This window comes from Schistocerca nitens, chromosome 1 (assembly GCF_023898315.1).
Source record: "Schistocerca nitens isolate TAMUIC-IGC-003100 chromosome 1, iqSchNite1.1, whole genome shotgun sequence".
Lineage (NCBI taxonomy): Eukaryota > Metazoa > Arthropoda > Insecta > Orthoptera > Acrididae > Schistocerca > Schistocerca nitens.
In genome coordinates, this window is record NC_064614.1 from 1,047,593,732 (window position 1) to 1,047,616,357 (window position 22,626).

General features: G+C 38.7%; 1 protein-coding gene across 1 annotated transcript in view; it reads right to left on the bottom strand.

The window, feature by feature from the left end:
• The window catches only part of LOC126197214 (adipocyte plasma membrane-associated protein Hemomucin-like), a 117,680-nt gene that overhangs the window by 56,270 nt on the left and 38,784 nt on the right, over nt 1–22,626 (bottom strand). The window contains exons 2-3 of the mRNA XM_049934623.1: nt 21,593–21,702; nt 14,418–14,623 (exon numbers count right to left, since the gene is read on the bottom strand). Coding sequence (XP_049790580.1) covers nt 14,418–14,623; nt 21,593–21,699 — 313 coding nt within the window. The 5' untranslated portion in view covers nt 21,700–21,702. The remainder of the gene's footprint in view (nt 1–14,417; nt 14,624–21,592; nt 21,703–22,626) is intronic.

A 22,626-nucleotide genomic window follows, 5' to 3' on the forward strand; every position in this document is an offset into this window, starting at 1 on the left:
ACATCAAATCTCAATAAATTATGATGCGAGTGACATTGTTCACAATCAATAATACAGTATGTCACTATGTGCCACACCACATGAGTAATGCACAATTACTTGTCGGATGTGCTCTCGACATCACACATTTTAGGATGGTATTTGTCATACAGACATGGAAAACATAAACTGAAACTTCATGAAAATACATGTGTTTTTTGGCATTGTATTACCTCTCAAGTGTCATATCAACTAAATAATATAACTAGTAATGAAAAACAAGGATAATAATTAAGTTTGAGTGGGAATTGAACCGTCACCTGGTAGATGTTCATTTTACATAGCTCGAATGCTTATCACTTGACCACCATGAACTGTAACGTCTGGTACCTATGCACAGATACATAAGTCACATAATAGATTTTGTTTCGAATTGCCAGAGTAGTGCATCTTCCTATTCCCACATTATGTTGTTTTAATGACATACTGAAGGTGTACAAGGTTTGAAGTAAATCTGTCATTCCAATGTCATGGCCTCCCCTTGTGAGTTGTAATAGTACAATGAGATAATTGAATAAGATATTTTTGAAGGAGTAAAAAGTGTCAAGTTTATACGGTGGAAATAATGAACATTGAATTACAATACACAAATGTTAAGAAAGCAAAAGATTTCTAAGTACTACACGTCTATTACAGAAAGTTGTGGTAGCCAGAATCTGTTGTGTTAAAAAAAATAAAAAATAAAAAAATAAAACCAACTTGCATTTCTTAAATTCTGTCTTACAATTATGATGCAAAAATATCATTATTACAACTTTACTGCAACAGCACTAAAAGGAAAATACAATGAAGATAAAGTAGAACTAAACAAAAAACACAAGCACATTGCTTGCAACAAGTATGTTTTAGTAAATATTAAGGTTATATGCTAGTCACATTCAAAAAATGTTATGTGCATTAATAAAGGCACATTACTTTAATTACAGCAGAGACATAATCACTGGAGTATTGTAAATCACAGCAAGACATCCAGTAAGGAGAAACAGAATCTTAATACGATTGGACCCTAGACATAAACACTACTTAAACTAGCTTATGCTAAGAAAACACACCCACCCATGCCCGAGGGAGGACTCAAACCTCCAGCGGGAGGGGCAGCGCAGTCCGTGGCAAGGCGCCCCAAACTGCGTGGCCACTCTGTGCGGCTATTAACTTTATAATGTAGCAGTAGGCAGAGATTCTTATATAAAGGATTTATTGTAAATATAAAAGGCATTGATCCTTCACAGAAACTGACATCTTAGTTAAGTAAAGTAGCTGAATGTGTCACGAGATCATTCGTCTAAGCAGGGGTCTTTGAGGTGTTACATATCATTCTGAAAGAGTGACGTGTATGCCTATGTATTTCTTACTTACAAATGATACTCATGAATGAAAGAATGATAAAACAAATTATTATACAGAAGAGCATAAAGCATGAGCATTGTTTTTTGCATTTCAAGAATCAGCCCAAGGGATTATGTGTGTCTTCAAGAGGCGCCAGTGATCCGGTAACTTCATAAGAGGAGGTACCTACAAAGGCCCAATATAGAGGCTCCACGAATTGCCAGCCTACAATGAAGAAGCATATCATCCCTAGGATGACAATGACTCAACTGAGACTGGAAAAATTAACGTTTTATGGTTCATTCATTCTGAATCCTTCATGCTATGTAAAAGGAACTTGTACATAGTGTTTCCATGTTAAATATTTTAAATAAAGCCTTTGTTATCTGATGGCCACTGTAAACCTAACCAGACAATATATGGAGTATGTATACAAAAGGTGTCTGAACAGTTATTGAAAGAAAGTGGAAGTTGTTACATCGCATTTCCTTCCAGCATAAACCGTCCCTTCAAGGTGAAGAAGTCTTAGATTACTGCACCTAAAGCAACAATCAGCTAAGAAGAATAAGAAAAATAAAATAATATTTTAACCTCACTGATTCAAGTAAGTTAAATCCAAATCCTGTAACCCAACAAAACACAACAGACCTCAATGATGTCATTGGTCATGACATATCATTTCTGAGTTGGTTTTCTGGTTTCCGTGAGACAGAGGTTATTCTCCAGGCTAGAGATAAGTGCCAGTCTTCCTTTAATCCAGCTAAACGAAAGTGGTATGACCTGCCACAGCTGTTTTTAAACACAAGTATCTGTCATATGAAGGCAGTGTTTCCTAATACCCTTTGGTAACTAACTTCTGGAAGTGTTGGCAGGCAGTAGCATCTTACAGCAGTACAATTAACACAAACTGGCCTGTGAAAGTGGCGACACTCTTGTCCGGAAGCTGATTGGCTGATAGGTCTGAAAGTTAAAATAACTTTGTGGAGCAGACTGGAGCATGCACAATCAGATAGTTGGCCAGCACCTCTTGTGGGGTGTACAAGGCTACTGTTCCCCCATCTGATGCAGAGGTGGTGTTGCGATGTGTATTTCAGAAGTAGATAGTCAGTGATCAATAAAGTTGTTCTCTCTGTGCTGACAGTTTTGAAAGTGTTCACAAGTGGGTTTCCGTGCACAGGCTCAGGAACTGGTTTAATAAGTCATCTGATTTCAAGAAGGGTGCTGCTGTATGGTGAGCACATATGGACTCTGGAGGAAGAGGTAGCCTAACAGAGTGTGGAACAGCTAGCTAGCTGGAGGTGTTGTTTGATAACGAAGAGGTGGACTTGGAGACATTTATTAGGGGATAATAAAATCTATATAGCTCCAGGGGTAATTTGAAGTGTGGGCTTCTTGTTTGTATCCTTAGCCTTTTTAACTATAGATTGTCATCCTTTCTTGTTTATAGAGGAGAATATAGAAATTATAGGATATAGGTTCCACCTTTTTGCAAAAACACTGTTTTTTTTTTTTTTTTTTTTTTTTTTTTTTTTTTTTTTTTTTTTTTTTTTTTTTACCAAACATGTTTCGTCACCTTTGTGCCATCGTCAGTGGCTTTTGTTTATTGAAAACTGTAAAAAGTGAACAAGTTTTAGGTTTCACCAAATCTAACAAAGTGAGGCCTAATGAATATTTATTTATTTATTTATTTGCCATGATTTTACATTGTATGAATTTGTAGGACCATCTTTATGGTGTCCTGCAGTGACAGCTTAGCAACTGCAAACCAAACGATGCAAATGTGAATTTCATCAGTGCGATAACACATCCCTTGATTTATAAAAAAAATGTGGTTTTGGCGTGTCAAAATTTTTGGCGTACATATTTGTTATTTTTCATGTTTTGTTGTGACTGATCATTCTTTTGCATTCTGAGGGCACTGCACACACATATTAATGTATGTTGTATAATTTTGTTCTTTATAAATGGCTTTTCATTTTGCAACATGCAGTGCGCACTTTGTTGTTGTGTTCCCTAATCCCGTTGCGTTCATTTGTTCCCAAGAGAATTTGGTGCCAAATCTGAATTTGGTTTACTTTTTCTCTCTTTTTCTGTGTGTGTGTGTGTGTGTGTGTGTGTGTGTGTGTGTGTGTAAACTCCTTTAGCTGTTTGTGTTGCCTTTTCTGTGAAGTTCTTTTAATGTGTTAAATAATGTGCCTTTACAGAGTGTAGTGTTTTCATTTAAAACTTGTTTGCCTTCTGCTATTGCCTTCTGTATGTAGAAGTTATCTTCTATTGTCAGTTTGTGGTACAGCACATTTGTTGGTCACTTAATAGCCCGTAACCACCACCCAACTACAATAGCAACAGATTTAAAAATAATGAAATCCAGCCACAGCCCCTGTTTCCTCAGTATGTTGCCTATTCTGTGGATAATTTTGTTATTGTAGGTGATGACGAGCCATTTTGTTTTGTGTGTGTGTTGTTGTACTGTTGTGTCTTTCATGTGGTCATTGTTTGTATGTTGTGTTGATATGTGATGTGTAAGGTTTTGTGTGTATGTGTTCATTCATTTTCTGTTTAGAGACTTGTTGGTTTCATTTCTCTATCATATGGGGCTTGTAACCATTTTTCTCTTCTATCTGTTTTATTGAATTCGGCTCCTGTGTATAATTCTGTTTGCTTACAGGTGTTCTGTTCAATCTGTGGAGCATGAATCTGAAGCTTGCTTGCTTGTGTGCCACCAGGTGGTTCGACAGGTTGTGAATGGTGATGCTTGTGGCTGTCGGTTTCCAGAATATTGTGAAGTCATGGGTGTTGTTTATTTTTCTTATGGTGAGGTCCTGAAAATTTAGTGTATTGTCTGTTTCTGTTTCTAACAAGAAGTGAATTTTTGGGTGTAAGTAGTTTGTTTCATTGTGTAGCTGTGCGCGGTTCATCATTCAGTCATATTACGTCACCGACCTAACAGTAGTAGTATATGACTTTGTATTTTTGATCTAATTACATGTGTGAACATCCTTTCTCTAAGTTGTTTATGAATATATTGGCTAGGATTACCAATCAGTGGCCTCCTAGCCAACATACTCATGAACAACTTATAGAACAGTATATTTGCACACATAAAAAGACCAAAAAAAATCAAGTACAACAACACACACAAAACAAAATGGCACATACTCACCTACAATAACAAAATTATCCACTGAATGGGCAACATATTGAATAAACATGGAATTCAAATAGGATACAGGACAGACAACACAACACAGAAAAAGCTCAAAACATAGACTTCATTTCACATTTGCACTTGGCAGTTTTTGCTGTTTTGCAGTATTTCCTGTGCTGCATTATTTGCAGTTCACTTTCTTTAACTGCTTCTCATTCTGCATTCTACAGAATGGCAAAAACTGCCAATTGCAAATGTGACATGAAGCCTTTCAAGGCCCACACTGTTAGCAAGAAGGGAAGGAGCGGAATATGTAAAGAAACACCAATAACCACGGAAGATGCTTTATAAATAAAAGCAAAACACTTCTGGTGTAGTTCTCTTTAGTTAAATTGCAGACAGTCAATATGTATAACCTATAGTAACACATTATTTAACACATTAAAGGAACTTCACATAAAAGGCAACACGAACAGCTAAAGGAGATTACACACACACACACACACACACACACACACACACACACACCTCATGATGTGAAAAAAATCTGGGTAGTGGGGGCATAGAGGCAGCTAGGGTGGGGAGGGGAGGGATAGCAGGGTAGGGGGTGTGGGATGGTAAAGGGTAGGGCAGTTAGGTGCAGTTAGGAAGTTAAACAGAGGGCAGAAAGGAGGGAGTGGTGGGGGTTGGGGAATGGGGAGGGGGAGCAGAAAAGGAGAGAAGTAAAAAGACTGTGGGTGGGTTGGTGGAACAGAGGGCTGTGAGGTGATGGACAAGGACTAAAGAAGGGTTTTGACTGCCTCTTGTCATGCCCTGAAAAGAGGAATGTCTTACCCACTATCCTTCCCACCCTTCCACAGTGGTATTCTGCTGCCCACTGAACCTACACAATTTCCTCATCCATCCCTATACAACTCCTGTTCCAAACTGCTTGTTCATGGCTCATATCCCTGTAATACACCTAGATACAAGACCTGTCCCATACATCCTCCCACCATCACCAACTCTAGTTCAGTGGTAAGCATCATCTTACCCATCAAAGGCAGGGCTACATTCGAAACCAGTCATGTGATCTACAAGCTAAGCTGCAACCACTGTGCTGCATTCTACGTTTGCATAACAACCAACAAGCTGTCTGTCTGCATGGATGACCACTGACAAACTGTGGCCAAGAAGCAGCTGGAACACCCCATTGCTGAATATGCTGCTTCATTTTAATGACTGCTTCACAGCCTGTGCCATCTGCATTCCTCTGCATCAGCTTTTCTGGACTGTGCAGGTGGGAACTCTCCCTGCAACATACTGGTATCCTACTGGCCTCAACCTCTATTGTCATTGTCAGTCACCCAACTATCCCCTTCCCTGTTCCCACTCCAGAACTACACAGCACTCTATTCCACCAACCCACCCACAGTCTGTTTACTTCCCTCCTTTACTGCACCCCCACCCACACCCCACCCCTCCCACCCTTTGTTCAATCTCCTGACTGCACCTAGCTGCCCTTCCCTCTCTATCCTTGTATGCTCCCACAAGCAGCACTTTACCGCCCCCCCCCCCCTATACCCTGCTATCCCTCCCCCTCCCTGCTGAAGCCTCCTTCTTAGTCCCACCTACATTGCTTCTCCCATCATGCATAGCTGCTCGCAGTCTGACCTTGGCAGCCAGAGACAATGGTCATGCATGCATGCACACATTTGCATGAATGTGTGTGTGTGTGTGTGTGTGTGTGTGTGTGTGTGTGAAGTCTAATTCTGAAGAAAGCCTTTCGCCCGAAAGCTTACTTGTTGTGCCTATTTGTGATTGAACATCTGTGCTATATGGTGAACAGCAATATATCCTTTTGGTAATAGCATCATTATTCCAGCCTAGATTTTCCAGGGAGAGTTTTTTCTTATTTCCCAATTTTCAATTCCTTATGAGTAATGATTGCTTATTCATTGTAACATATAGTTTAGTTCAATTATATTGCATTGATTTGTTGTTTTCTTTGTTCCTTTCTTGTTTTATAGATGATTGGTTTTAAGAAGTACTATAACTTTCACTTTTTCAAGTATTTTATCTTTATTTACTTTTCTTAGAAAGATCAGGCATCTGATGAAGATCTTTTTTGTTCAATATAGTACTGTATGTCCACTTCCAGCCTTGACGAAGTTGTTGATAGTATATATATGGCCTCTGTAAACAACATCTAGCTAGCCATTGCTATTCAAGTTACATGCAATTTTTCAGTTCTGAGATTTCCACTGTCTTAGTTAAGAACTGTTGCTGAAAAAGCTGGGGCCATATAATGTATCTTTCCTGAGCTGTGCCCATGGGCTAGTACTGGTCAGTATTGCAAACAGTAGTGCTAGTTTTCCAGTTTCTGTGGCACAGGACCTATTCTCAGGCCTGGAGATAAAGGGATAATCTTCCCTTAACACTAGAATTGTGGCTGGGTCACTCATGACCCATTCCGTAAATATTTTGATGGTTACTATTTTGTATTTTTACCTAGACCAATGAATTTCTATGACTTTGTATCAAATAAGATAATTAATGATCACATTTAATTTTACCTTTTACAGGGGAATTTTAAAAGATAAAAATCCAGGATCACTTAGAACCACAGATGGGTCAGCTCTGACCCACTGCTGCAGCCATTATAGTAATCTCATACCTTTTATTGGTTCACATTTATTTTAGACTGTGTTTAGTCCACACTCTCAAAAATAACTTTAATGTCACTGCCTGATGACATTGCAGTTCTCCATCAGCAGAAGGGAGGGAAATCAGATTGAAACATGTCTGAAAGTGTAAACAAGTTTTGCACAACCAGTGCTTAGTTCCATGAAATACAGTGTTAGCAGTGCAGTCTAACTGCGTAAATAGTGATTGCAACATGCACATTCATTAGGGTCAAACATCCAGAAACAGAAGAGGACAATGTAAATGCTGTAAATGACATTTTGGCTCATGAATCTGAGGATGAGCTGCTCGAGTTTTCATCTGAGGAAGAAGTGCCATAACCTTTAATTTCAGATTCTTCATCAGATGATGATGTTACACCACATGGTGATTTATTGATCAATGATGAAGAAGGTGTGCATGTTGATATGTTCATTTTATAACTGTTTATCTATGTGGTGCATAGACATGCTTTTCAATTGCAACAACTATGTTTAAATGTTGGTTCAACCTTACTTGAATAAGGGAAATGATGCCACATGTGCCCATTTTTTCACATCCTTTGCTGTCTCTGAAACTTTGAAGGCAAATGGTACAAGTACTGTGGACACTATAAATCAATCTCGCAGGGAAATACGTCTCTGTCAAGAAGGTCAAAGAAGATTTATATAGTACAGTGTTGTCGAAGAAGAACAGAAGAATGACATGACATTGTTTATCAGGGAATTAGCAGCAAGAATAAGAATGGCCTTATTCTCAGCATTCTCTGTCAAGAAGGCCAAAGAAGATTTATATAGTACAGTGTTGTCGAAGAAGAACAGAAGAATGACATGACATTGTTTATCAGGGAATTAGCAGCAAGAATAAGAATGGCCTTATTCTCAGCATTATGTATCATTATGTAAAAGCTGAGGCCAGTTTGAAAGAGAAGTCAGACACAGCTACATTTTATAGCTGCTCTAGATATGCAGTCGACATGCTTGACTAAATGGCTTGCAAATACTCAGACAAAGCATCACCCAGACATCGGCCTGTTCACACATTACACAACTTGTTGGATTTGACTGGGATAAATGCCTGGGTATTGCACAATGCTCTAAAGTCAAAATGCAAGGACTTCATATTGACACCGCAACCAGGAAGACTAATACAGGGTTTGTATATAAAGTAATGAGACTGATTTTTTGCTGATGCAACTGTACTTTGTGGATGGTGGTCGGGGGTGTCTGGTCAAAAATGCGCAGCATGCCAGTCGCCTGCGAGCTCTTGCCTTGGTGGCATTGTGCATTGAATGGACACATCGCAAAGACATCGGTCATGGCGCAATGTGCAGCAAATGATCGAGCAATGTTATGCCATCAAGTTTTGTGTGAAACTAGGAAAATCAGGTATGTAAATGTTGGATATGTGTCAGCAAGCCTATGGCAATGATTGCCTGCCAAAAGCCCAGGTTTTCATGTGGGTGAAGAGCTTTAAAGAGGGCCACGACAGCGCTGAGGACGAGGACCATTCAGGACGCCCGTCAACCAGCAAAACTGATGAAAACATTGACTGTATGTGTGTTTTACTGAACACCGACCATCAGATGAGTGTCATAATGATAGCAGATGACCTTGGACTTGATAAAATGACAGTGCACAACATCATCACCAAAGAATTATCAACGAAGAATGTCTGTGACAAGATGGTCCCAAAGATTTTGTCAGATCTTCAAATGCAAGCACATGTGAACACCAGCCAAGACAATCTCCAGACCCTTGAAGCTGATCCAGAATTTTTAGATACCACCTAGAGACAAAGCACATGAGTGCTGAATGCCAAACTGCAGCATCCCCATGTCCAAAAAAGGCTCGCATGAGCAAATCGAAGGTGAAAGCCATGCTGATTGTGTTTTTTGACATCAGGGGCATGGTTCATCATGAGTTTGTGCCCCAAGGCCAAATTATCAACAGTGCTTTTTATTGCAAAAAGCTCAAGAGACTGAAAGCCAGGATCCATCGTGTGAGGCCAGCCATTGCCGATGATTGGAAGCTGCATCATGACGACACGCCGAGTCACACCCGCTTCATGGTGGCCAGCTACCTGGCCACGAAAGGGATTCTAGTGATTCCCCAGCCCCCTACAGTACCGATGTAGCACTGCCAGAATTTTTTTTTTGTTCCCCAAACTAAAAACTTCCCTGATAGAACACCGTCATGGGTCCCTGAAGAAGGTCCAAGCCACCATTACAAGGGCTTTGAAGGCCATCCCAGACTCAAATGTCCACAGCAGCATTTGAACCATGGAAATCTTACATGCAGCAGGTTGTTGACTCTCCAGGGTCATACATTGAAGAGTACTAAGTGGTTGTAGTGATATCTAAAATAAATTTTGACTCAAAAGCTCAGTCTCATTACTTTTCACACAAACCCTGTTCCTGCATAACTCCCAAAGATATTCCTGTGAGACAAGAAAAGCAAATATGTTGTCTTGTAAAGTCTGACTGCACTGGAAATAAATCATTTAGAAGGCATCATATGTGTAAGAAAACTGTCTGTAATACATGCACATCAAAAGACTATTATTTGCACTCATTATTTGTTACTAGGCAGATAAAGAGACTGTTTGTAGTGCTTTTCTTCCAATCACGTGGCCACATCTGAAAGGTTTTTGAAAGTGGTTTGATAGCTAAGGGGCAAGGAAAAGTGGTATGGAAAAATGACTATTTTAAACCTTGTCTTGCTGGTCAAAGTGAGGTTGGTGGGACTTACTTAGCTTGATAGTATACGTGTAGCAGTCAACAGACATAGTCTGGGTCCAGCATTTTGGGGAAAATCTACGAAACAATACATCACATGACTTATTTTGCACGATGCACACTGATAAGAATGTATAAACTTTGGCCATGGCCACAAATGGGACTTCACCAGGTGCTACAGACACTCTGGAGACACGACAAAGGAATGTTTCATTAATTACTTAATTAATGATATGGTTATAATAGAGGGAAACATTCCACGTAGGAAAAATATATCTAAAAACAAAGATGATGTGACTTACCAAATGAAAGTGCTGGCAGGTCGACAGACACACAAACAAACACAAACATACATACAAAATTCAAGCTTTCGCAACAAACTGTTGCCTCATCAGGAAAGAGGGAAGGAGAGGGAAAGACGAAAGGATGTGGGTTTTAAGGGAGAGGGTAAGGAGTCATTCCAATCCCAGGAGTGGAAAGACTTACCTTAGGGGGAAAAAAGGACGGGTATACACTCGCACACACACACATATCCATCCACACATATACAGACACAAGCAGACATATTTAAAGACAAAGAGTTTGGGCAGAGATGTCAGTCGAGGCGGAAGTGCAGAGGCAAAGATGTTGTTGAATGACAGGTGAGGTATGAGTGGCGGCAACTTGAAATTAGTGGAGATTGAGGCCTGGTGGATAATGGGAAGAGAGGATACATTGAAGAGCAAGTTCCCATCTCCGGAGTTCGGATAGGTTGGTGTTAGTGGGAAGTATCCAGATAACCCAGACAGTGTAACACTGTGCCAAGATGTGCTGGCTGTGCACCAAGGCATGTTTAGCCACAGGGTGGTCCTCATTACCAACAAACACTGTCTGCCTGTGTCCATTCATGCGAATGGACAGTTTGTTGCTGGTCATTCCCACATAGAATGCGTCACAGTGTAGGCAGGTCAGTTGGTAGATCACGTGGGTGCTTTCACACGTGGCTCTGCCTTTGATCGTGTACACCTTCCGGGTTACAGGACTGGAGTAGGTGGTGGTGGGAGGGTGCATGGGACAGGTTATACACCGGGGGCAGTTACAAGGGTAGGAGCCAGAGGGTAGGGAAGGTGGTTTGGGGATTTCATAGGGATGAACTAAGAGGTTACGAAGGTTAGGTGGACGGTGGAAAGACACTCTTGGTGGAATGGGGAGGATTTCATGAAGGATGGATCTCATTTCATGAAATCCCCAAACCACCTTCCCTACCCTCTGGCTCCTACCCTTGTAACCGCCCCCGGTGTAAAACCTGTCCCATGCACCCTCCCACCACCACCTACTCCAGTCCTGTAACCCGGAAGGTGTACACGATCAAAGGCAGAGCCACGTGTGAAAGCACCCACGTGATCTACCAACTGACCTGCCTACACTGTGACGCATTCTATGTGGGAATGACCAGCAACAAACTGTCCATTCGCATGAATGGACACAGGCAGACAGTGTTTGTTGGTAATGAGGATCACCCTGTGGCTAAACATGCCTTGGTGCACGGCCAGCACATCTTGGCACAGTGTTACACCGTCCGGGTTATCTGGATACTTCCCACTAACACCAACCTATCCGAACTCCGGAGATGGGAACTTGCTCTTCAATATATCCTCTCTTCCCGTTATCCACCAGGCCTCAATCTCCACTAATTTCAAGTTGCCGCCACTCATACCTCACCTGTCATTCAACATCTTTGCCTCTGCACTTCTGCCTCGACTGACAGCTCTGCCCAAACTCTTTGTCTTTAAATATGTCTGCTTGTGTCTGTATATGTGTGGATGGATATGTGTGTGTGTGCGAGTGTATACCCGTCCTTTTTTCCCCCTAAGGTAAGTCTTTCCGCTCCCGGGATTGGAATGACTCCTTACCCTCTCCCTTAAAACCCACATCCTTTCGTCTTTCCCTCTCCTTCCCTCTTTCCTGATGAGGCAACAGTTTGTTGCGAAAGCTTGAATTTTGTGTGTACGTTTGTGTTTGTTTGTGTGTCTGTCGACCTGCCAGCACTTTCATTTGGTAAGTCACATCATCTTTGTTTTTAGATATAATTACTTAATTAGTTAGTTAGATATTTCATGGCTCATTTGAATCATTCTTTTCTTGAGATGATGTGGAATAAGTCAGCTTATAGGATCTTTATACATGATTAATGATAACACTGATAAATGTATTATTTTTCCATGGACTAGAAGGAGTTGTTCAGGAAAAATGATTTTAGGTTAGATTTGGAGCAGATCTTCATAATAGAGTGTGCAACCCACATTCTGATTATGAAAAATGGTTCTCAGGTCACAGCTGCTCACTCCAATAGCTTTTCCACTCACTGTTGTATTATGCAACTGACCACACCCCCTTTCCATCAATCCACAAATGGCATAGCAGAACAGTTTGTTTGCATCTTTAATGTGCAAAATGCTGAAAGCTTTAGGGTTTGTTAAATTGGCTTCAGCACTAGACTTCTTCCTGGCTTCTTGCAAGTCCGCACCTATCAATGATCAAAACCCAGCAGAATTCCTACAGGTGCCCTCACTGGATTTTTCTGGGTTTCCTGTGTGCACTCCCAGAGTATGAAGTGGGTGCAGCTACACCATTCTATGTGGATGCCCAGGTGTGGTCATGCACATTTGGACAGAGTTGTTGGTGGATCCAGGGGCCATGGCAGAACAAGAGGGGCTCCAAATGGTGTGAGTAACCAGACTGCAGTACGTCGTGGTGTGAGGATGTAAGGGACATGTCATCTAGGTCTATCTCTCCTTTTCTCCCCTCTCCCCTCCAAACATCTGAACTACACTTAGCAACCCTTTCCTGTCCCCACCAAGTCCCCGCACACTCGCACAAGCAGTAGTACACCTTCCCTCACTCTCAGGCAGCCTTCCTTCCCCTCCCCAACCTAGCACCCTCCCTACCCCCACCACCCACACCAGTTTGCTTCTCACATCAGGCACAGCTGCAGTCCACATCTGGCCATGATGGCCAGAGGCAGTGGTAATTTGTGTGTGAGTTGTGTTTATGTGAATGTATATGAGTTTCCTACTTCAGAAGAAGGCCTTTAAGCTGAAAGCTTAATGGGCAGCAGTTTTTCGTTGTGCCTAGCATGACTCGAGGTCTCCTTTATATGGTGAGTATCAATCTATCCTTCTTTTAATATTGTTATTATTCCATCCAGGGCTTTCAACTGTTTGTTACAATTTATAAATTACTTACACTGAGTTTATGTCCAGGCCTGAACAAAACAGAAAATGTCGGCAATACTTCAGTAATGCATTAATAAATATTTATTTTAGTATCAGTTAAGACTGAATAATATAAATAGTATAAAGAGAGAGAAACATTATACATATGGCAATAATGTTTGATTCTATCAATTTGAAGCAAACAGTTTATTTACAGGATTAAAGTATTTTCAATAAAATTATGATCTATTTCCAGTGATTATTCAAAACAGGAATGTAATTTGTGACAGCAATGAAGGATACAAACATTTGATCCTAAAACCACTGCAAGACAGTTTACAAATACTGTAATTCCAATCCTTCAAGACCTGTTTAAAAGCAAAAGCAAAAACTAAAACATAATAATTTTAAGTCTATTGGGGATATATTTACGTGGTGTCATCTAAAGAGCAAGGTGGTAAAGTAACCACAAGAAAAGATAATGTCTGGAAGCTACATCGACAGATGAGTGACAATGGTGTAGCCACATCCAGAAACATTTTGTTACAAGTACACTGCTGCAACAGATCTTCTACTTATGACCGCGCAAAGTACTGCTCAATCTAGTCCGTGGTCACTGACTAAGATGACAGCTTTGTCTTCTAGAAGGCCAACTATGTGATCAATGTATTAAGCAGACTACTACATTAAAATTATTGTCAAATGTACTGTGAGTGAGAGACTTGTATTTTGTCTGTATCAAGTGGTACATTAATGTTCAGAGACAGTTGTAAATACTCATAACATCCCTGGGGAAATGGGTTTACAAAGTTAAGTAGTTCTTCTTATTCATGTTGTAATAAAGCAAACTAATATTTTATGTGTTATAGTATCCACTCGGTCACCTCCCAGAGCAAGCCAAAGAACCCACTGTTTTACGGGCGAGTGTATTTTCATCCAGTACAACAATTTTGTCGTCCTCAAGTTATTCTTACAAGTTAATTTTATTTGGTTCTGAGCACTTCACTGTAATTGTTTGTCTTTATCTGTGCTACATATTCTGCTTCATATTCTTCCAGCACAAATTTATCACATAAGAATGGAAACGAAGGGAGTAGATAAAATCTTAAATCAGAACATTAGTTACGATGAAAAATGCATGCAGCAAGAACAGTGACAGTACTCAAATGGTATTAATATTAATTTTTTCCATTCCCGCACTGCAACTGGTAACAAATCAGTACAGTAACAAAAAACTGCAGGATGCAATGATGATTTTTATTATTTTGTTGCCAATTACAATATTGATTACAATTTGAAATGTACGTACCACATGGTTTTCCAAACGTTGCTACATGCACTAAACTGTTGTTTACAATTTTAACTACTTCTCCTCCATGTATTCCTGTATAAATTTCTCCATTGTGTACAGCAAATGCTTCAGGCCCCTTAAGAAGATCAACAAATAAATGTTCTGCATTGTTTAATCTATCATTTAGCTGTAATGGTCCTTCAAATGGCATGTAAGGAGGAGCACTGCAAAAAAAAGTAACAAAGCTTTGTAAATGACAAATTAGAGCAATTTCTCCACTAGCAATTTAACTGTTAAATAGACTCATTTTAACACTTCCGATAACATCTTGTGTTCATTCCATATCTCTATTCATTTACCTTATTTGGCTTTTTTAGCATGAAACAAAACAAAATTTTCAGTTGTACATTCAGTAAAAAAACTGCTCACTGTTGGTTTAGATGTTGTAATGAATTAATTTCCTGCTTCTGAACCCCAGGGTTTTTATTTTATTAGTTATAATGTGAAGCTGCCAACTGCCTTGCCACCATGGTAACACCCGTTCACATCACATCACTGAAGTTAAGTGCTTTTGCACTTGGTTAACACTTGGATGGGTGACCATCTGGATGTGCCGAGCGCTGGTGGAAAGCCAAATGAGGAGCTACTTGACTGAGAAGTAGCGGCTTCAGTCATAAAAAATGACAACGGTTGGGAGAGCAGTGTGACCACATACTTCTCCATACCCACATCCAGTGATATCTATTCGCCAAGGATGAAATGGTGTCCAGTCAGTACCATTAGGCCTTTTGAGGCCTGTTCAGATAGTAGAATAGTATGTGGGTCCAAAACATTCACACACTGAGATACAACATGCACAAAGTTGCTATCATGAGTACACTATATGGCCATGGTACCAGGGTTATATCTGGTTGCATTCTCAAACTAGGTGCTGCCTTAGTTTCCACTGAGTAAATAGAAAATGAAGCAATAAAACCATGTAACAAATTTGTATTTTATTATTGACTTATTTTCAAAGCATAAATAGGCTGAAGCATACAGTCGTAAAGGGTATTTAAAAATTCATTAAGTTCCCTTTTATTCTGTTCATTGTTTGTGAAACAGGCTGTTCCATCACCAAGTTTGTAAGGAACCAGTAATTTGCTTTTCTGTAATGAGTAATGACCATTATGTATTTGGCACCTTACTTATTTCTTTTATTATTTTTTATTTACTTTTTTTTTTCTTCCTTGGAAAGTGTAGATGGTACATGGTGAGCTGTAAAGCAGTAAGTCGCAACACTGGTCAAGACTGCTTCCAGCTGTCACTGCCCAACCAATGGAAATGATGATGTATTACTTGCAATTGCATAATAAAGTGTTAAGGAACATGCTACTGCAAGATCTGCTCTAAGCACCCAACCAGTATTCCACCCAGCATATCCTATTCCAATCTCATCATAGGCATATCTTACCCTATCAGAAGAGGGGACATTTGTGAAAGTAGTCATATCACACAACTTCCACTGTAACTTTTCTGTATTCTTGGGATTGGGCCACTGATTATCTATATACTTTACATGTGAGTCTTGATGTGAAAAACATTTGCTGTCAAGAGCATATGACACCACTTACACCAGAAATAAGAGATTCATCATTCATAGTGCTGTACACTGCTTCTTGATCACTTGAATTTCAAAATAGATATTCACCATCATAACTGATGACAAAATGTGGCTGTTATAATCCGATTCATGGAAAAATCAGTATCAATGCATCTGGATCATCTGTGATGGTTTTTCCCCAGCATGAGAGGAGTGTGTGGAAAAATGAGTGTGCAATTTCTTGATTGTAGGAGGACACATTGCTATATTCACATTCAAAGAAAGTACAACAATAACAACAAATTGGAATACCATGGAGTTCCTTCGAAAAGTTCTTGAAAGAATTTATGAGAAGTGATTAACGAATGGGCTTGCGTCATATCTTGTCCCACTATGGCTACAGGACAGTACCCCGCCATTCAAAATACAAGCATTTCTTGGCTAGTCCTAAAACTGGACAATTCTATGACCAATTTATGGCTATGACTGGCCCCAAATAATCTCTTCCTTTTGCCAAAAATTAAAGAAACTTGCTAGTGGCATCACTTAGAATTTACTCACATGAATGTATCTGCCTATGTAGCATTTTTGACCAATGTTCCTAAGTATACATTGTGAAGTCTTTGCAGAATGGTTTAAGATGAAGACTTAGTGTGTACAACGATAAGTAATGTACACTGAAAAGAAGTGAAGAAAAATTTGTGAGAAAGTGAGATTTTGTATTACTTCCTGCAAACTATCAGAGTCTCTTTATATAGCACATTTAAATTGATGAGAGCTGAACTACAATGTAATATGATGAGAGCACTAACAAGTCTAATATGGCATTTACAAGATGCTGAATAGAAGATTGATAACTAAGGCCATTGTTTACTGGTAGCTATCTTAAGAGAGTAGTGTCATATGTTTGATGGAAATGGGTACAAATGAATATCATTCAGTGACAAATGATTTTTATTAAAATGTTGAACTGCACTCCACTATGCTGAGAAAAGATCAAAGAGATACTGCAACAGCATTCAACACAAATTATTACTGGTTACATGAATTTAAATGTGATTGTATGAGCAATGCATAGGTGGCACATTCCATACACTCTATTGAGCTTTCTTATCTATAACTGATACATGAACCATTTCCACCCAGTCCATTCCCCATAGTGCAAGCTATTGTTTGTATAGTCCTTATGTTAGTTTCATGGGTACTTTTGTGAAACCAGCTCTAGGCTGACTTACTGCAACAAGAGTTGATTTTTATTTAAATTTATATGGTGTGTCGTAACTACTATCCTGCTCTTGTAATCATTATGTTTCCAACAGTTAAATAAGCAGTAAATATATATATGACAGCTAAACAATTTAACCAGAAAAGCAGCAGTATTTTTTTTCAAAGTAGAACCTTTACTGTTGTTCATTAAATACATTATATGAGTCAACGATGGCAAATGTCCTTCACAAATAACATTAAACAACATCCTGATACTTAGCTTTTTGCTAGAATGTGGGATTAGTCCATCATTATATTTTATTTTGGATATTTGTCACATCCTTGAGAATTTTTCCTCACAACTGGATCTTCATAAATAAGTAAATATTGCAGAGTTAAAAACAGAACAGCTGCCAACATGAGTCACTTAAAAGCAGCAAAGCAATTTCATCACTTAATAAAAACAAGTCTTCCAGTCCAGAATGTATACTAACTGGGTTCTTTTCAGAGTAAGCTGACGTAATAGATCCATACTTAGCAGTCATACACAACTGCTCACTTGGTGGAAGATTCATATCTATAGACTGGAAAGTTGTACAGGTCACATCAACACACAAGAAAGGAAATAGGATTAAGCTGCTGAAATACAGACCCATATCACTGACGTCGATTTTCAGTAGGATTTTGGAACACATATTGTGTTTGAACACTGTGAATTACCTCAAAGAAAACGATTTATTAATAAACAGCCAACATGGATTCAGAAAACAATGTTCTTGTGAAACACAGTTTGCTCTTTATTCACATGAAGTAATGAGTGTGTGGACAGGGGAGCTCAAATTGATTCCATGTTTCTAGATATCCATAAGACTTTTAACACAATTCCTCACAAGCGACTTTTAATCAAATTGCATTACTTATGGAGTACTGTCTCAGTTGAGCTACTGGATTTGTGATTTCCTATTAGAACAGCCACAGTTTGCAGTAACTGACAGGAAGCTGTTGAATAAAATGGAAGTGTTATAGGTCCTCTGCTGTTCCTCATCTGTATAAATGATTTAGGAAACTATCTAAGAGGCCTTCTTACACTGTTTGCAGATGGCACCATTATTTACTAAGAAATAAACTCATCAGAAGATCAGAATCAACTGCAAAAATGATGTAGACAAGATGTCTGTATGATGCTAAAAATAGAAATTGTTTCTAAACAATAAAAAGTGCACGGTCCTCTACATGAGTACTGAAAGGAATCCATTAAGTTTTGATTACACAATAAATGACTCAGATTTAAAGAATGTCAATTCAACTGCATACCTATCAGTTACAATTATGACCAACTTAAATTAGAATCACAACATGGAAAATGTGCATTTTTTGGCAGAACACTTAGAAGATGCAGCAGATCTACTAAAGATACTGGCTAACTACACATTTCCATCTTCCTCTGGAGTACTGCTGTGCTGTATGGGATCCTTACCAGTTACGATTTATGAGATCATCGAAAAAGCTCAACGAAGAGCAGCACATTTCATGTTACTGTGAAATAAGAGAGAGGGTGTCACAGATATTATTTATACATTATTTATACATGAGTTGGGTTTGGCAATTATTAAAACAATGTTTTATACATGAGTTGGGTTTGGCAATTATTAAAACAATGTCAGTTTTTGTTGCAGTGAGATCTTTTCACAAAATTTCAATCACCGACTTTCTCCTCCAAATGCGGAAATACTTTGTTGATGTTCAACTGCAGAGGGGGGAATGATCATTGTAATAAAATAAGAGAAATGAGAGCTTGCACAGAAAGTGTTTATTTTTCCTGTGCATTGTTCAAGAGTGGAATGGTAGAGAAATAGTCTGAAGGTGGTTTGATGAACACTCTGCCAGTCACTTAAGTGTGAATTGCAGAGCAGTCATGGAGATGTAGATCTGTATTTTTTCTTTCCTTACAAAAAGGAAGGCCTTGAAGCCATTTTAAGTGGAATGGATGAAGTTATGGGAAAAAAATATAACCTGAAAATAAACTAGACTAAAACAAAGGTGGTGGTTTGTGACAACAACAGAAAGGAAGCCAAAGCTCATGTATGTAACAAGCAACTGCAACAAGTTGACTCATTTATTCATTTAGGATTTAGAGGTAGGAGAAGCAAAGAAGTAAGAAAAAAAAGAATTGCCTTAGGTAAAAGTCCCTTCGGTAAAAAAAAAAAATTAAATTAAAATTTAAAAAAATACATATTAACCTCAAAAATAACAGCCTACAAACCAGAAAAATGTTTCTGAAAGCATATGTTTGGAATGTCATGTTTTATGGCTATTATATCTGGACTCTAGCTACTGAGGAGAGGAAAAGACTGAATATTTTTCAAATGTGGTGTTACAGGCACAACCTGAAAGGTAAAAGGACTGACCAGAGTTTGAATGACGAATCCCTTAAAACAGAGAGAGAGGACAGTAGTGTACACTATTTAAAAGGATGAGTTCAGATTACTGGTCATCTATTGAGACATGGGGGGGGGGGGGGGGGGGGAGAGAGGTCCTAAAACAAAAATAGAGGGGTATTATGCGAATGCTTAATAAACTAGAAGAAGGCTACGTATGTAGTATGTAGATCAAATTTAAAAAGTTTTGGCTGTAGCTCCTCTACACAGAAATGAAGATGGCAGAAAAATGTGAAGACTGGAGGTTTGCTATTATTGGTACTGCTGCCAACCTGACTGCTGTTGACCTGTCCTTGGACTGAGTGCAAGAGCAAACTATCTTTGTTTTGTGTATCACAATTGGCCATGAAATAATTTGTTTAAAAAATGCTGACTACCTAAATATTATCAGTGAATATACATAATGATAGATGTGCATAAATATCCTGACTGTCCTGAAGAGGCAATAATTGCAAGAACTTACAGTTCTTCATTGTATTCTCAAAGCTCTTTAGTACAGTATAAAAATTTTGTCATTTATTGCAATATTTCCTCAGGTTATCCTGTAGGACAGCACAAAAAGAATACACGCAAAAATACAGATGTACACCACACTTGTCACCAACACGAATTTCGCATTTACCAGTGCCAGAGACAAGAAAATGAACACACTGACCTCCATAGTAATTACAGTGAAATCGATTTGTGATGGCAATAGTTGGTTTTATGCCCTCGAAGATCACTGTATGCCACAGCAACATGGCGTGAGATGGGCAGCACCTCTTGCTATTTAAGCAGAGCACCAGCCACAGTCAAGCAGATCTTTGTACTTTATTAAGCTGTGTGTTTTGCTGAATTTATTGTTTACTTTACTGACTTTCCTGTTGTATTTTGATTTCTCTTGTTTTGGATTATTCACAGTAGCTCACAATGTCTTGGATACTCCCACACTTCTTTGAAATAAGAGAATCATACCTGGTTTTCTTGAGCTTTTTGTAAAAGTATGAAATTGTGAACTTAGTGGCAGCTTTATTGCACTTCTATACGTCATATGTTTGAACAGTGTGTGTGTGAAGGAATACAAAAGTGATGATAATAGTTCCTGCAATGTTTCATAGTTATAACTGATAATAGCTTGATCGAGATTCCTTAAAATTGTGGCCATATATAATAAACATAGCTCAAATTGATGTAGACTACATAAGAATTCTATATCTGTCAAAGATTTATTTTCTTCTGGCACACCAAAACTGTTGTTTGTTTATTTGTTATGTCTTGTGGTGATCCTTGTGCAGGCTGCCGGCTGCCATTATACAATGGTGGGTGGGGGGGGGGGGGGGGGGAGAGAAAAAGAAAGCCTCTCCCACATTCGTGAAGACAAAAGAAGTTATCAGTCAGCCATTACAACAAAATGTCAGACAAACATAATCAAAATTAAAATGGTAACTGAAATATAATATTGTGAACTACAGTAATATACAAAAAGGTTGAGCCAACAGATGACTAAAATGGAGTCCAGAACTATTTAACATAACATTATATTAGTAGCCATTGCAAGTACATGTGAAATGGTTAATAACAGACCAGAAAATTCATTGCAGATAAAAAATGTTATCAAAGCACATGGTTTCTTAAGTAGCCCATTAGTTAGAAATAAGCTTATAAAACAGTCTTCATATAAGAATAGTTAAATAACAATCCTAAACACAATCCTCTTAAATAAGCACCCAACTGTTACTAAAACAATTCTTGATATCACATACATTCCTTTTAGGTTATTTAACTTTTTTATTTTTATTTATTACTTGAATGTGAATCCCAATTACAAGAAGTTACACAAGTATCTACTACCTTGTTGTTTACTATCTGGTCCTCTCAATACCGGTTTTGATAATTCACTGCTAAATACACTTCCTCTAAGTCTCACCACTATATGAAGTTTGAGTGAAGCTGATATACAGTATAGATTTACAGTTCTTAAGACAAACCTGTAGGCCGTAAATTCCATGTAAGGTGGCAGAGGCAGCACTGTAATAAGTATGAAGCAAATAGTGGCTTCAAATAGTCTGGCACCAATGAATTTTATAAAGCCCATTTCCTGAAAAGCAGATTATGCAAAAATTACACATTCATGTAAGAAAACATTATATTACACCCAAAATTCATACAGATTTTATTTCTCACAGGTTTATATGTCTTTAGATAAATAATCATCAAAGGAATTGCTACAACATGCTATAATGTTCTACAAGTGCATGCTTCACAAGAGTAACCACATTGTTTATATGCAATATGAAGGTAAAAATTAATACTAATCTTATTTATTTATTAATCTTTATATCAGATACATCTACATTCAGGCAAAACAACAATAAAAATGAAGAACATGACTGAGCACCCAGATTTCAGATATCTTTTAAAATTACTTCAACAGGAGCAACATAAATTATTTATAATAAAGGAATAATCAAGAGCAGGGAAAGGCCTCCCAGAGTCCAACCCCTCGTCCAAGTAGTGGGACATGGGCAATGGCAAGAAGTCGTGCACTACCAGCTGGAGTGCAATACAGTGGTGACATGTGCCCCATTATCGTTACAATTGCTGGAAAGACCTCACAGGAATCTTGGGAACTGATGGCAGGGCCACTCATATGGGGGAGGGGAGGGGGACAGGGGAGGGGGGGATTCTGACAAGTTCGGGAGGGGGGCCATTGAAAAAAATTATCTCTCTATATCTATTTTTGCTCACTATTCAACTGTGATTCTCTTTAATATTGAAATTTTCATCAAGCTGTCTGTGCTGGGCAATTGTACAAGCATGTAAGGTCAATGTTGCTAGTGATGCTTTTGCTAGTTTATAAATTTAAAATAACAGAAAATCAACACAACAAAAAGATTTTATAGCTTGTCCAACTTTTCTTGGGGCAATGCCCCCTAGTACTGCTTGACACTTGTCAATGGGATTCATAAGTTTTTGTGAAGCTGACACTGAGTGGTACTGCAGTAGCAATACTATTCTGTTC